This window comes from Ipomoea nil, unplaced genomic scaffold, assembly GCF_001879475.1.
Source record: "Ipomoea nil cultivar Tokyo-kokei standard unplaced genomic scaffold, Asagao_1.1 scaffold1834, whole genome shotgun sequence".
Classification (NCBI taxonomy): Eukaryota; Viridiplantae; Streptophyta; class Magnoliopsida; order Solanales; family Convolvulaceae; genus Ipomoea; species Ipomoea nil.
In genome coordinates, this window is record NW_017618262.1 from 1578970 (window position 1) to 1595875 (window position 16906).

The window sequence follows — 16906 nt, forward strand, 5'->3', positions numbered from 1 at the left end:
TACAATATTAAAGAAAATTTACAAATGTATAAGGGTCGTTTACTTCATTTATCTGTTTTTCCATTTCCAGTTTTTTATTTCTCCATTTCTCCAGTTTTCTTTCTCCATTTTTCCAGTTTTTCTTCTCCATTTTTTCAGTTTTCCATTTTTCCATTCCTCCAGATTTTTATTTCTCTAATTTTCTGATTTTTATTTCTCTAATTTTCTGATTTTATTACATACACTCATCCTATATAGCATTTGCACATTTCTACAACAACAACAACAATAATAATAATTTAATAATTTAATAATAATAATAATAACAATAAAATAATAGTAATAATAATAAGAATTTAATAATAATAATAATAACAATAAATAATATTAATAATAATAATAATAATTTAATAATAACAATAACAATAATAATAATAATATGAATATTATTATAATAATAATAATAACAATAATAATAATAATAATAATAATTTAATGCTAATCCTTTATATAATAATGCTATATGGTTTGGGAAATAATTAATGCTACATTTAATATCACAACATCTTTTATTATTAAAAAAAAAAACACACAACATTTAAAAAACAAAATAGCTATATATTATATAATCATATAAAAAATATACTTTTGAAAAATAAAATAGCTATATATTATATAATCATATAAAAAATGTGTTCAATTAGAGTTTAAATTTACACATACAAAATTTGAAATTTGCTTTCCAAATGTAATTATCTTAGTTATTATTCGTATTGTGAAAATTATAATATAGATGAAATACAATTAAGAATAAATCAATGTAATTATGTAAATTCTCTCTATAAGTTTATTTGAATATGCACATAATTAGAGATTATATTAACGATACAAAATTATAATTTTAATCTTAATTGTAATTTTGTATTCTATAAAAATAATAAATACTTTGACCAATGGAAGCTCAAAAGTATTATTATATTAAATAATTTAAAATATTTTAATTTTTCTATTTTTTATTTATATTTATAATAACATAATTTTTTTCCCGTGCATCGCGCGGGTGAATTACTAGTAATATAATAATAACAATAACAATAATAATAATAATTTAATAACAATAATAACTTTAAATAATAGTAATAATAATAAGAATTTAATAATAACTATAAATAATAGTAATAATAATACATTTGAAGAAGAGAATATGAAAGAAGGAAAATAATGGAATATGGAAACTTGGGACTAAAGATGACCAAACCACCAACCTCGAGGGACCTTGGCTGGTATTAACTCTTTTCGTATAAGTCAAATGATAATATTACCCTCCATTTTGACGGCTGAGACGGGAGGAAGTAACGGAAGGACTCTAGAAGGTAACTTTTGACAACTCGGAGGATGACGGATGGTAATTACGGAAGTTAGGGACCATTGATGGCGATGCCACCAAACTCGAGGGACCATAGGTGGTATTTACTCTTTATTTATTTTATTTAGTTTGGAGTTATTGCATATACTAGTTTCTTATATGTATTGCACGAATGAAATAATACTTGATGATTATTTTTAAATAAATACTTCAAAGTATATCAAATTATCAATGCAATATTATATTAGAGATGTTATACATATGTAATTGAATGTTGTATTTGTTAAATGCAAGATAATATATTAGAGATTGATTATAATTGTCACTAAAATAAATGTTTGCAACTTTGTAATAACGCTAATATAAAAATGATAGTCTAAATAAATATTACTTATGGTTTAAATTTGTCTAAGTGTTCTTAGTTCTCTTTTGAGTAGCATTGTCATTCTCTTAATCTTCAGTACTTTTTTTTATTAGTAGTGTGTCATGTGAAATTAGGTTATTGATGGTAACATATAAGGCAACGTCATGCAATGAGATTATGGTATATGAAGTTTTATATTTGTCTTGATGTGTATATGACTGCGATCTTAGTTGTACTATGAACTCTTTATCTTGCAATCGTCTGTTGATATTTGGTCATGATAGTTTTTTCCTACATGTTTCATGTGTTGTGAAATATATTATCATGAAAGTATTGAACAAAATTTTAATATTTATTATATTTGTATAAAATACTTGGTAAATAAATATATAATTATTTTGTATTATAACTTTGATTTTTAATTTTTTTTTAGGAAACCATTGTGGTTGCATTTATAGATACAACTGAGTCTAGTGGGATAGCATCCCAGTACATAGGCAAATCAAAATTAAAAGCATCAGAAGCTAAAGTATGCGCTAAATAATTATGCGATCTAGGAATAAAATTAACTGAGCAATAAGTAAATGTAGTCATATAAGCTCTGCAAGCATCTAATGCATAACCAATATAGGATCGAGATCGAGTCTCCGTAGAGGACAGATATGTCCGTAGATGTATTATAACTTTGATATTTAATTACAATATAGTTTTAAAAAAATAATAGACAATGTAGTGAATATAATTAATTAATGAATTTGAATTTAAAGAATCTTTGAATGGTAGAAAATGAAGATAATATAACTAATGAAATTATATCTATTTTTAAATTTTTTTATAATGAATAAGTTTTGTTTTGAATAAAGGCATTACAAATATCTAATTCTAAATTAATTAAATGCATATGTATTATTTTCGGTTGTAGCTACTAATTTATTTAATTTAATAAGAGTAATAAAGTGGGTACTTGCTTTTCATCCACAACAATGAAGTCATTGATTCTTTTATTTTCATTCGTTGTTGAGACAAATTGTTTTTAGAGTTTGTCAATGACAATTGCTACTAATAGAGGATGATAATAAATAATTTGAAATATATGATTACAATATATATTATTATAATGATATAATAAAAACTAGTATTTGTCACGTGGGATGCACGGAAAATATGTTATAAAAATATACTCTATATGAGGTTTATTCATATATAAAATTTTTGTTATTTAGTAATTATTATGTGTGAATTCCTATGATAAAATTATGAACATCAATATATTTACAATTAAAATAATATTTTTTTTTTAGTACAGAGGAGGGGCCAAGCCCCGGGAGCAAAAAGCAAAAACACGACCTAGTCCCCTCTAGCGGAGGGCATCCCCCTGGCATCACATTGGATAATCCTTCTTAAGTCTCCAGGGGGCAGGTCGAAAGCAAAATATAATTTAATTAGGACTAGAATGTCTAGCAAGCCAATCGGCTGCTTGGTTTTGTCCCTCAGAACATGGCAGCATTTAACGAGCCAGTCTTTTCTCATCCAATTCTTACTCTCAGCAATGATGTTGTTCAACGACCCACCGCCTCTAGCTGTGTAATTTGGATCATTAATCCACCTTATGACATTGGCTGAGTCGCTGAAAATGCATCACCATTTAAAAAAAAAATAATTGTAACAATAATTGCTCACCAAACCATATGGCTATGTTATAGTTAAGATTTCAATTGTTTTTTTTTTAGAGTTATAAATAATTTTCAAGTGTTAACATTTACTTTTCTTATCTGGTTTGTCCTTCACTTTTGTGTTCTTCTCCCTTTGATATTTTATAAATAGTTTTCAGGAGTAGTTTTCCCTTTGATATCTGGTTTGGCATCATTTTTAATGCTATATTATTATTTTTGTTGCAAAATTCACTATTTCCATGTAATTATATGAGTAATGTATCAGATTTTGTTGTATTGCACAAAACACTTTTTTCACTTGTTTTCTGTTATATATCATATGTTTTCCCCTCATATAAAAAGTGTTTGCTAAACTTGCTAAATCTTAACTATAATACCAACATGTAATTAATATCAACATTTAACCATTAATATCAACATTTAATTTTCACAAGACCATATAGAACTTGCTAAATCTTAACTATAATACCAACATGTAATTAATACCAACATTTAACAATTAATATCAATATTTAATTTTCACAAGACCATATTGCTTTATTATAATTAAGATTAACATACAAATTTCTTTAGAAGTTTTTATACATTCATAAAATTATGTGAATGATGTGTAAATTTGTTAAATTGGAGTCAGTGGGATGTCAAAATTGTCAATTATTTAAAAAATAGTCTTATCGTTTTAGAGTCCAGGTATAGTTGTATTTCTGATCAACAACTTTATAGTTAGGTCACGTATGTCTGACAATGATGTAAGAACAGTTTTGTCTAATAAAAAAAGAATAGTACAATATTTGTTAAGTAATATACAATTATACTATTATAGAAATGCATGCAGAAAATATTAATACCATAATGACCTAAACCATTTCAATAATACAAAAGCATAATTGAAATATTGAGTATTGTTTTAATTAATAAAACAAGATTAATTAAACGAAAAACACAACCTAAATTTGCTTTTAAAAAAAAATGCAAGAAAATGATGATTTTCAAAGTTCATGATTTATAATCTTTGATGCTCAACTTTGTGTTGGAAAAATAGCATTAAAATGACATTTTAAGTGGCTATTTTGTTATACAATTATCACTGGGGTCCACTTTCAAAATGGGTCGGGTCAAAGTAAGACGAAGAGATTGATATATTGTACGCTCAAAATGGATAATGGGTGAATGAAATATTGATTCTCAAAGCAGACCCATTTGAGTTGAAAAAATGAAGGGAAAAATATGAGCTTTTATCCATATTGGTTTGGGAAGTTGATTTGCACCACTATTTATACAATAGTCTTTCTAAGGCTTATTAAATTGTATAGCATAGAAGCTCTCTCTCTCTCGCAAGGAGTGCAAATCAAATCTCAAAGTGAGTCTGAAAAGGCTTGATTTAGGCCTGAAGGGCACGAATGTCGTCAGGAAATTGGTATGCCAGATACGATAGTTCGTGCTTCGGGTGGTAGTGGCCGACGTTCTCTTTCCCCCCTTCTTCCTTTGTGGCCGGCATTTTCTTTATTTTATTTTGTTTTATTTTTATTTTTAAATTTAAAAATTATTAAAATAATTTTTTAAATAAAAATTAAATAAATTAGCCGGTCACCGGTGACTTGGCCGGAAAATTTAATTGTAGGATCAAATGTGACACAAATTGAAAAGCCATGCACCTAATTTGAAAATGTTAATAATGAAGTGCCAAATGTGATACAAACTGAATAGTCATAGACCTAATTTAAAAATTTTAATAGTGAAAGGCTAAATTGATATATGTATCATAGTCGATGGACTAAAAATGATATTTCCCCTAAAGTTTAAATTGGATACTAATATTTGTTACCACTTATACACAAAGTTGAAGGCTTTGATGGGAGTCAAGGAGAGTACAAAAATACAATGAGAGGTTTGATAAATAGCTATTAGGCGATGGTTGAAAATGTTTAATAAATTAATTGTTAGATGATAATTGATTACATGCAAAATGATTTTCTCAACTTTTTGAATTTTAATATTTTGGAGCAATAAGTTATTACAAAAAGCTTATTAATCAAACACTGATATTAACTATTTAACCAAGTCAAACAACTAATAATAATCAAATAAATCAAAATTGACGAATAAACTAAATATATTATCAAACAGGGTCAATGTGTTTTCCAAAAAAAAAAAAAAAAACAGGGTCAATGTGGATCAATAACTAAGCCCCAGCAAGCTTCCTAGTTTCACCAACATATAAGCCCTTGCACTTGATCAATCCCGGAAGAACTCCAATGGCTGTTCCGAATGCCATTTCAGTCACCGCTTCTTTCCTTCCCAGTGAAACAGTCACCGTCGGGTTGATCGACAATTATATGCGGCCAATTTGCCACCCCTTTGCCCACTACTACTACTCATCATCATCATCTTCAAGTTCTTCGCTGCAATCAAAGCGTGTTTGACGACCCTTGCTTAATCTCCTGTTTATACCCCACACAACATGAAAACTGTTAGGATCAAGCGTTTATTATTATTTATACCAGCTTGATACTCTGCTAATCTTTGAGTTCGAGTTCTGGGAATTGGATTATCATAAGCAACCGAGCAGCCATACATTGCGTGTTATGCACAATAAAAAAAAAACATTGGTCCACTAACACATAAAATAAGCAATACAAAGGCAAAACTCCAGCAGAAATATTTTTGGTTTTTCTTAAATTGACTTTGTACTTGTTCATCCTAGGAATGAAGAGCACGAGGGTCAAGGCCTATTTTCTTCCGGGTTTTGCTTACAAATAAATCTTTGGATTTGAGCAATCCAGGAACGAGCCCGATGACTGTCGTGTAGGGAAATTGAGCCACTGCATCGTGCCTCCCCAGCGTAACAATGGCCACGGGCGAATGAGGCTTGTAGGCTGCAAGCTTCCTTTCGTTTCCTCCGTTCATTAATAGCTTCAAGTTATTTGCAGCAATTTTAGCATGTTTCTGAGCAAAATACCCTTGCTTTATTTCCTGAAAATTAAGGTTTATGATGAAAACCGATTAAACTTAACTTAATGAAGCAGGAATTATTGCATCAATTCGTCTCTTACCTTAATATCAGTGATGTCTCCAATGGCAAAGATGTTTTTGTGCCCCTTGACCCTAAGATTCTCATCAACCTTCAACCTTCCGAGATTATCCATGCTGTCTTTTAGCAAAGATCCCTTTAACCAATCTGATCCCAGTGGTTTTCCCATACATTGAAAGGTACAATCTGCTTCGATAGTTTCTCCAGATGAAGTAATATAAGTATCCCTTCGACCCGAGCTAATGTTCACATCAACTGATTGCATCAACTTCACCTCAACATTCCTCGATCTCAACCAGTCTAAAGTCTTGCCAGCAGCTTTCGGTCCAATAAACTCGAGTAATCTGGGACCTCTATGCACCAAAGTCACCTTTTTATCAGGAAAATCAACCGCAATTTCTGCAGCTAGCTCAACCCCAGTAGGGCCACCACCAACAATCAAAATGGAATTGGCATCTTTTATCTTCTCGTTTTCTGGAACCAGAATGATATTTGAAAGTTAACCCAATAAGGAGTCTACTATCTCCAATGATATTTCCAGGTTAGTTGTGATTCGTACCTGCTTGATACTCTGCTAGTCTCTCCTTTCTAGTTTCTGGAGCAGAATCAACGTGGCCAGTGGCAAGAACAAGATAATCGTAGCAAAACGAACGACCCTCTTCAGTCAAGACTTCAGAGTTGCTGATGTTAATGGCTTTAGACACGAACAGACGACCATTGGTGAGGTAGTCTTTGTGGTGGATTACAGTTCTCTCTACAAATGAAGGCTCCATCATTCCTCTTAAGCTAGCATATGGTATCTCAAAATATTCCTTCCTATTTTCAAATGTCCACTTTCTCAGCCAATTTGAAGGGAATGAAAATAATAATAAAGGGATAAAAAGACTCGGCCAAAATACGTTAATTTGATCACACTTGTATGATTCACAAATAATGAATGTAAGATACCAGACAACATTGATCAGAATCAGTTGAAAGCAGTAATCTTGCTATTATGTTCTGAAGTTCTAGTTGTCAGGATTTTGAACCAATCAAAAATCCAATCTTTCATAATCTCAACATTCTTCCCAAAAGGAAGAATCCCCAAGGGGGGCTAGACCTCATCTTACGCTCCGAGAGGCCGCTCCCACACTGCCGCTGGTGAGACTCAATCCTGGTCATTCTTTCCAAACTTCACCACTATGACCAGTTGAGTTGTCCATGCGAGCATCCATAATCTCAACATAAATGCCTAATTGGAGGCAACCCAACTAAGTTGGTCAGACTATTAACTTGATAACTACAAGGTTACAAGTTCGAATCCCAACAGGAGCAGCTTATTGGCCTTCTTGATTTGAGCTATGACCAACCTAAACTGGTTTGCCTCTTTGTGGTCATGAGCCGATTAGGACCACTAGGCGGGATTTACCTAGGACACACCCTCGGGTTTTAGCTGCGGGTTTCCCTTGTAACCCAATATAAATGCCTAATTGATGAGCCCTAGAATTCTATAAATCTTTCAAGCATTGCAATATCTTCTATTGAGTAGTGTTACATTTGATGACGGTAAGAACAAAGAAAGGGCAGATCAAATTACTATGAACCAGAAAGATTAGGATCAATTTTAGCATGACAAGTAAACTATGAAGGCCAAAAACTGAGATGAGATTACAGAGTCAACATATAGATGAATCAACATGTAATGGAAAGGTAGTTGAAGAAAGTAGGCAAGCAGACATGGTAGCTTACGGATCAATGAGGGTGACATCTCCATGGAACTGAAGAGACTTGGCAATGAAGGAGCCGGCTACTCCTCCGCCTATCACCACCACCCTCTTCCCCCATCCTCCTCCCAACTCCGGTGGCCTTTCCATCTCCAAAAACCAAAAATCTGCCTCTGGGTCTCTCCCACCTTATGCTATGTATCTTTCTGACATGGTTTATACATATAAATATATGTAAAGACAGGGAGAAGAATAGTCGGCAGTGAGAGACAAATGCAGGTTCCTTACGTACGTGTAAATTGCATTGCAGTTATGACTAATGGGGGTGGTGGGTGGAAATGGGGAACAAGTGAAGAACGCTTGACTAAGTCCCTATACTGAGTTGACAGCGTATTAGTACGTATTTGGAATATTCTTACAACGTGTACCAAGGTGCAAGGAGTCTAATATATTATATTATATTATTATAATTTAAAACTGGTTTATATGTGATGATTATAATAGTTAATTACAAACTTATGTATATTATTTATTGCATGTTGGCTTATGATTGGTTATGTATATTACTTTTATTACTATAGAAACGCGGAAATGGAAGAAAGTAGAATAGCTTTGAATGATTAAGCTTAATTAAGGTCAACGATACACAATAATTGATTGCTCTCTTTTATTTATTTTATTTATTTATTTTTGTTTTTGACATTAAAATTATTGGTTGACTATTGATCCGACATGGTCTAAATGTAACAAGGTCTAATGTATTAGGTCTAAGTACGGGCCGGTACGGTAGTGTTTGAAATATGAGACGTTATTTAGATGGTTTAGTTTTTTTCCACTACTTTGCATTAATATTAATTAATTTTTAAATTGTGTAATTACCTTGCGTTAAGTTATTAGTGACTGGGTATCTTAATATCTTTATTATCACCTAAAAAAAAAAAGATATCATGATATATTATTAAACTTTATATTTTAAATTATTAATTTTGATGTGTAATGAAATATAGGGTACATTCCATAACAATATTTGACGTGTAATCAAGTAAAAATAAATACTAAAAATTAAAGTGATTCGAAGACACCCTCTTACTTCATGAACAAATCTTAATGTTGCTTGAATCACCTTAATTAGACTAATATAGACAAAAGTATATTCAAAATATCGCAGTATGATCAAATATACGGAAATGAATATTTTGATAGCTTTTTCCGTCCTTTTCAATACCAACACTCCTTTCCAAACGATGAAGACCAAATAATATAATATTCTCCAAGATCTTCTTCTAGCAAGGATAAGAAAATTCAAAGATCTTCTCTTATACTAATTGAAACTTTGAAAGAAATTGAAAACCCAACAAGTACAAACTATGTCGGAATTGAGACATTACACCTACTCTTCATACTATTATATTCATTACTCATTAGTGTGGTAAATATTTGTGTTTAATTTCAATTTAATACACACATATTCACCACACTAACCAAATAACCAAATAATAAACATTTAATACACAAATAATGTGCCTATAATATATTAAAAATAAATATTTATTCATGGTCGACAATATAATTTGCCCAATCTGTGTATGTACAGTCATTATTGTGTGGACCATGATTCACACAGATGTGTGAATTATACTATCAAATAATGTATATTCAGTACACAAATAATTTAATATGCTTTTAAGTATATTAAAAATATACATTATATCCAAGGAAAATATATTATTTGAGTACATTATTTTATATAAGGGAAAATTGTAAAAAATGTCCCTTTATAATATGCCAATTAATTATCAATGTCACCCCTGAATTATGAGTGGTGTAAATGTTGCCCCTCAATTATCAAAATGATGCACATATAGCCCTTCCCGTAACGGACCTATGGTTACCCACCGCTGTCCATCGCTGGTACTTCGAATCGAGGGAGGGAAGAAACAACTAAATTACATATTTACTCCGACTTAACGGTGTCGTATACTAACGGGGAACCACATGTCCATTACGGAAGGGGCTATATGTGCACCGTTTTGATAATTGAGGGACAACATTTTCACCACTCATAATTCAGGGGTGACATTGATAATTGACATATTATAGATGGGTATTTTTTACAATTTTCCTTTTATATAATATATTTAGTACACGAATAATGTACTTTTAGTATATTAAAAATATATTTGTTTATTATGATCTACATAATACTGTGTGTACAATAATTTGCTGTCTATGTAGGCCATGAGTAGATGGAGCTTAATTGGCAATCCTTATTTATTGCAAAGGCCCACAATTCATTCTTCTCCTGTAGGCTTTAGGCTTTAGCTCACTTGTGGCCCGTATCACTCACAGCTTTGAAGCAACGTACACCATTGGAGACTTGCATGTACTGTACATTAAGCAATTAATTACCCACTCCTTATCAACAAAATTCATATTCATATTATAATAATATATTAATGTTTCGGTGATCAAACTATTTTAACATTCAAGTTTTACTACTCACCATTTATTAATTGTTGGTCTCAGACAAATAGAGAGTCTAGAATAGATTGAATAAACTTTCTAACAATTTTTACAATTTTTTTAAAATAGCGAGTTTGAATTTCGAAATTAGAGTTTAAAGAAAATTTGGAAATAAAATTATCGCAGTGGAAGTTTTTAGCTTACCTTAAAAATGAGTAGTTAAGTTTTGAACGAATAAGTGTGCTTGAGTGTGTGTTAAGTATGGGGTTAGTTCGCAAGTTAATAAGCCAGTAATGCGTAAAGTAAAAATGACAAAAATATCGTTGTAGTGTAGTGGTTCAATAACTTTCCTACTCCACTTTCCTACTTAACCCCAAGAAGGTTTCACTAAGTATTGTTCCGAATGCAAAATAATAAGAAACATCAGCTTGTACAGATGATAGTCCTTCAAATAGAGGTCATTGGTCAACCATTAATAAGTCACTCTATTTTCTCTATCCAATCAGGGCTAGCCACTGGTCATCCACAAAGTTGTCTTGCTAGCTAGGTTGATCTCACAACTCCTTTCGATGGAAGATGGTTGTTGGTTTGTTGTGTGCTGGACTTGGAAATCCTTCAAATTTCACTTCAACTCAAAGAACTTGATTCAACTTGATCACTAATTGAGCACTTGCACTTAGAATACTTTTTACCACACCACCTTCAACATAGCTTAACTTTTTTTCCCTTCTTTGGGTAATCCTTTTATAGATGAGAGCTGAGGATAGATGAATGCCAACTTTTAATTTGAACCTTCCCGTTGTCACTCAGCAAGTGATAGCTATCCAAAAAGCTTCCACAATCCCCTAAAATCTGTTGACATCTGATAGCTTCTACAAGTTTATTCATGGGGTAATGACTGTTTCCCTATTTAACTTAGCTTATAAACACTCCAAAGTAAAAAAGAGATGCTTAATTATATTTATCACCAAATTATGTTTTTATAGACCTCTAGGTAAGACAAGTTGCATCCTTCAAACGGCTCTTTTGCATGCTTGGAAAACAATAGAGATTCCATTTCATCAGCTAGGAAAAACTATCAAGACTTTTACTAGTCGTGGACTTCTTTTGATCCATTTAGCTTCCTTCCACTTGATTCCTTTTGAAGTCTTACAATTCATTCTGGGCGCTTCCTTCTTGAGTACTCAACTGCAAAATCTATCTAAATTTACAACAAAGAATGAGGGGTCTAAAGTGCTTATATGAATACACTCTACATCACCCAGTCTATTACAATACACATCTTCCTAATAGTTACATTATTATTCATATTTTATTGGACCTAATACGATAAGAATATATCTAAAAAAATCATTTAGGCACGTACTCACAAGATGAATCAAGTTCAATCATTTAATTTGGATCATTAAGATACGAGATATACAATGATCGTCAATCTCAAAACTATTAGTTATACATTTAACATTCTCCATGCCTTCTGCTTCAGGTCCATAATAGGATATTAGTTGTCATAGTCGCATGTCATGTTGGTATATATTTACTTATAACTATTATATATTTAAAAAAAAAAAAAACTATACATAAATATCCTAACTTTCAATATATACGGGAAAGAAGATTACACTTTCATTATATATTTTTGAGTTATCCGCTCCTAAATAGTCCCTACATGATCCAATCTACTTTTTATTCAATTTAAGTTTAACACTCTTTACTTTTAGATAATTTATCGTACGTGTTTATTTTGTCTAAAAGTTTATGCTAAGATTTTTAGTTGTATTAACACTAAGCAATTAGTATTATATATACTCATGTTAGTGTATAGCATGAGCTAGCTAGATAAAAGACTTCTTCAATTTATTGATTAATTCAATGCATTTCTATTATAAATCATCATACAATATTTTATTTTGAATCATTCAAATACACGCACATTATTAGCAAAAAAAAATAATAATAAAAATACACGCACATTATTAAATCTAACTCAATCTTATGTTCTTTTTAATAAAATAAAATTTTGAATAACATTACAATCACTATAGAGTAGAGATTTATACCATTAAATTAAACCTTGGACACCTTGGTGAAAAGGTAATACAAACGTAAGAAAAGGAAACATAGAAGAAGGATAATTGCTTTGAATTAAAGAAAAGGAAATGTGACGATGGTCGACATGATTTTGCAACTAACCTATCTAGCTTTGCTCTTTAGTCAACCATGCCTCCAAACAACTACTACTTTACTCCTCCCATCTCTTTCTACTAAAACGCCATTTAATTTTGACTGCCCCTTGGCAGACATCATATCATTTCCCAATCCCACCATGAATGGATAAACAAAATTAGAACTTTTTTCCCAAGTTATAATAATGGTGGAAAAATATACATGAAATTATTAAATATAATAAAAAAAAACCAAATTAGTGTTTTTTTTTTTTTTTTTATATAAAGAAACCATAAATAGATTAATGAATAATATGAGAGGCATACTCAAAAGGAACCAAATCCATATGCAGAGACCCTCTATTTCAAATCAGTTTTAGCTAATGCATGAGCTAGTTGATTAACAGTTCTACAAATTAAACTAGAAAAACAGTAACTAATAAAAGAAAAGAAGTGAATACAGTCTTGGCAAATAAAATCTAAATAAGTCCGGTTCTTGGATCTTTCATATATCGATATGCTAATTTTTTTTTTAATATATTGTTAGAGCACTACATATTTCCATTTTAAATTAAAAATATATTTAATAATTTTTTAAATAAATTTACGTATGTAGTTCACTAGTTCATGACAATGTGTAAGCCAGTATAATGTTTATAAATCAACCAATTAACTATTCAAAGTTATTGTTAGGTACGCATGCATGTCATTATAACCTTTTTTATTTTTCTTTTATGTTTTAGTATAGTAGGATGAAAAGTAATTAACACTATTTTGTAAAAGGGATATATACTTATTGATATTATTGGAAGTGACTTAACCATAGACGAAGGACCATATCAGACATAACACTAGTGGAAACTAGAGAATTTCCGACCACCTGAACGTGATCTGAAATCAAGTTAATACCATAAAGTGGTCGGAAATAGCAACAAAGGTTTTTCCGGATATCAAAAGTGGTCGGAACAAGGCTTTTGACTTGATTTAAGATCACTTTCAGGTGGTTGGAAATTTCATAATTTCTAATAGGAACAAATTGCACTTTAGGTCCTATGAGTATTAGGGTACTGACAATTTGAGTACGTGACTTTTAAAACTCCCAATTTAAACCTTTAACTATGCAATTTTTGGCACTTTTGGTCCTCCGGGCCAAATTGCCGGTCAATTTTGGCCGGAAAAACATAAATTGGTTCAAATTATTTTTTGACGAGGGTAAAATTGTCATTTCACACTCTGCTTCTTCATTCACCCCTTCTTCTTTCTTCTTCTTCTTCGTTCTTCTTCTTCTTCGTTCTTCTTCTTCTTCATCCTTGCACTGGGCATCAGCTACTCAATCTCCACTCACCAAAAACACGGACAGGATCCGGGGGATTTCCGGCGGCGAGAGGCGGCGCGTGTCCATTGGCGTGGAGGTTTGAATGTGGCGATTCTGGAAAATGCTTCAAAGTCACATTCTTGCTCAATCCCCTGCACCGAGTTTGTTAATTATTGATTATTGATTATTGATGTGATATGGATTACGGTAGTATGTTAATAAGTTAGAAGAGGAGGTTTGAATGTGGATTACGATAATATCGACCATTATAGACCATACGAAGTTAAGGATAGCAGTGGCGGTAGTGGACGACGGAGACGGCGGAGGCATGGCGATTGAAGGCGAGGGAGCGGCGGCGGCACTGGACACCGGAGAAGCGACGGAAACAGGGGACGACTCAGCTTCTGCGGCGGAGGAAGGCGATGGCGATGGAGTCGCAACGAGAGGAGCGGGAACTGGGGTCGGTGGCTCCGCTGCGGAATACGGCGATGGAGCGGCAGCGAAACTCGGTGCAGGGGTGGTAGCAAGCCTATGGTTTTCTTTTGCAAGTTTTTGCATCTCTGCATGTTGTGTGGCAAGCTTCTGCTCCATAATCTCAGGATGAGGAAGCATCTCAAATGGAGGGAAACCACTAGGTGGGGGCCGAATCGAATGACCATAAGGATCAGGATGCACAGTGCTTGGCCTGCTATCTAGATTGGACTGCTATCGGATGACTCCTATGCTGAGCGAAGAAGAAGAAGAACAAAGAAGAAAGGGAGAATGAAGAAGAAGAAGGGAGTGAAATGACAATTTTACCCTCGTCAAAAAACAATTCGAACCAATTGATGTTTTTCCGGCCAAAATTGGCCAGCAATTTGGCCCAGAGGACCAAAAGTGCCAAAAATTGCATAGTTAAAGGTTTAAATTGGGAGTTTTGAAAGTCACGTACTCAAATTGTCAATACCCTAATACTCACAGGACCAAAAGTGCAATTTGTTCTTTCTAACAGTGTAAATTTAATACTTGATGACTTAATCGGTCAAAGTTAATGACCAATATGGTACTTTTGCTATAGTCGAGAGACCAAAACGTTAATTAACTCTATTATTAGGTATATTACCATTATTATTCATATCCTGACTCAGACTCTTATATCATATCGTTATAAATACATATCTTCATTATGTACTTTATAGCATCATGTATTGATCAATAATATAATTATTTTCAAAACTATTGTTTTAATCATAATTGCACTACATGATATTCTTGTTCCACCTACACCTTCTATGAGGCTAATTAATGATTCACTCATACATGTTTGTATATTATTGGACCTTTTATAAGGGTTAGATTTCATAAGTTACCTATAATTATCAACTTAACGTACTAAAAAGGGTTAGTAATTTGCTAAATATTGAAATTTTATTTTTGAGTCATTTTGAATGATTAAGAGTTTCATTTTATTCTGATCTTATAAAAAAAAATAAAAAAGAGTTTCATTTTATTTATTATTGCCGTTGTTTAATTACCCATTTGTCAATTCTAATTTAATCCAATTGTTTTATATTGTGATCGCTAACTCAATTTACACCAACCGTCAAATTCAAATTAATTTGTCTACAATAAGTCACTAATACCCTTCACTAGGTTTAAAAGGTTAATATCACTCTATTAATAATGAAGACAAAGAGTTTTTTTTTTTTTTTTTTTTTTTTTTTTTTTTTTTTGGATTTTTTTCATTCGAGAAAGGATTTTAAACTCCGAATCTTTTTCAAGGAGAGTGCACGATTAGTCGGTTACTCACGTCAACTAATAAACTGGTTAATATTTAAATGTTCGCATGGGTAGCTCAACTAGTCATAGAGATGAAACTTTGGAAGAATGACCAGGGATTGAGTCTCACCAACGACAGTGTGGGAGCAACCTCACAAAGTGAGGGGAGCTCTTTGTGCGCAGTGAGCACTGGTTTAGCCTCTGTGGTTCATGTTCAGTTGAGTCACTCTGTCAGGCCCTTAGGGTTGGGGTTTAGCCTTTTGGAAGAATATTTAATTAAAAAGGTAACATAATCAAGGTAAAACGTGATGAATGAGCTTAACATAAGGAGTTGTTGAGGGAGGCGGATGGCGGAAATTAAGGCAGAAGAAAGAATGAGAAAACACGTGGCTGCATGTGATGATCGGCCATGATATCGCTTCACTGCACCCTCACTACTTCGATCCTATGGATATTTTAATTTTTAAAAGAAAAGATTACAGTAATGATTGTGAGAAGGTTCAGTATAGATACTAAATAGGGTACAATTCTCTATCGCCAGCTATCACTAACTTATCCTCTATGCCCTTTCGCCATCTCTACAACCCTACTTGGTCCTCCCATTTTATATATACAAGAGATTTTATTTATTTATTTTTTTGAATGCTAATCTGTTCATATACTTTCTCAAGTTACTGAAACACAAAAAACCAATAACACCCTACCAAAACTCAAACTCACAACCTTTCAAATGAAAGTCTAACTTGGATACCATTATACCATATAGTCCTGGTATATTTTATTTACTACTATACTATTACCAACTATCATATAGTATGATATTAGGTCGATTATCATTCTAAATAGTAAAATAAGTGGTTATAGATTCAATTTCAAAAAATACTACTTTGTAGATGAGAAAAAGTGGTTTGTACTCTATGTTTTGTACACGTATTTATGGAAGAAATGAAAAGCAACTAGTTTTGTCGGCGAAGAACAACTATCCAGGAGGGGCCAGCCTCGTAGGTATTCAATATTTCATTTCATACATATATACATATATATCATATAAAAATGAAAAGGACAATTCGTGTACTACTCCAATAATAT

General features: G+C 32.0%; 1 protein-coding gene across 2 annotated transcripts; it reads right to left on the reverse strand.

The window, feature by feature from the left end:
* Nucleotides 1–5859: 5859 nt before the first annotated feature.
* On the reverse strand, nucleotides 5860–8452 carry LOC109193176 (apoptosis-inducing factor homolog B-like). 2 transcript variants are annotated; one of them, XM_019344026.1, is made up of 5 exons: nucleotides 8142–8452; nucleotides 6973–7229; nucleotides 6436–6887; nucleotides 6062–6355; nucleotides 5860–6027 (listed from the first exon to the last, which is right to left on the reverse strand). In XM_019344026.1, the coding sequence occupies exons 1-4, from the start codon at nucleotides 8264–8266 to the stop codon at nucleotides 6083–6085; spliced, it is 1107 nt and encodes a 368-aa protein (XP_019199571.1). In that variant the 5' UTR covers nucleotides 8267–8452; the 3' UTR covers nucleotides 5860–6027; nucleotides 6062–6082. The 2 variants fall into 2 exon arrangements, with proteins under 2 accessions (XP_019199571.1, XP_019199570.1); XM_019344025.1 differs by having other exon boundaries at nucleotides 5966–6355.
* Nucleotides 8453–16906: the final 8454 nt, after the last annotated feature.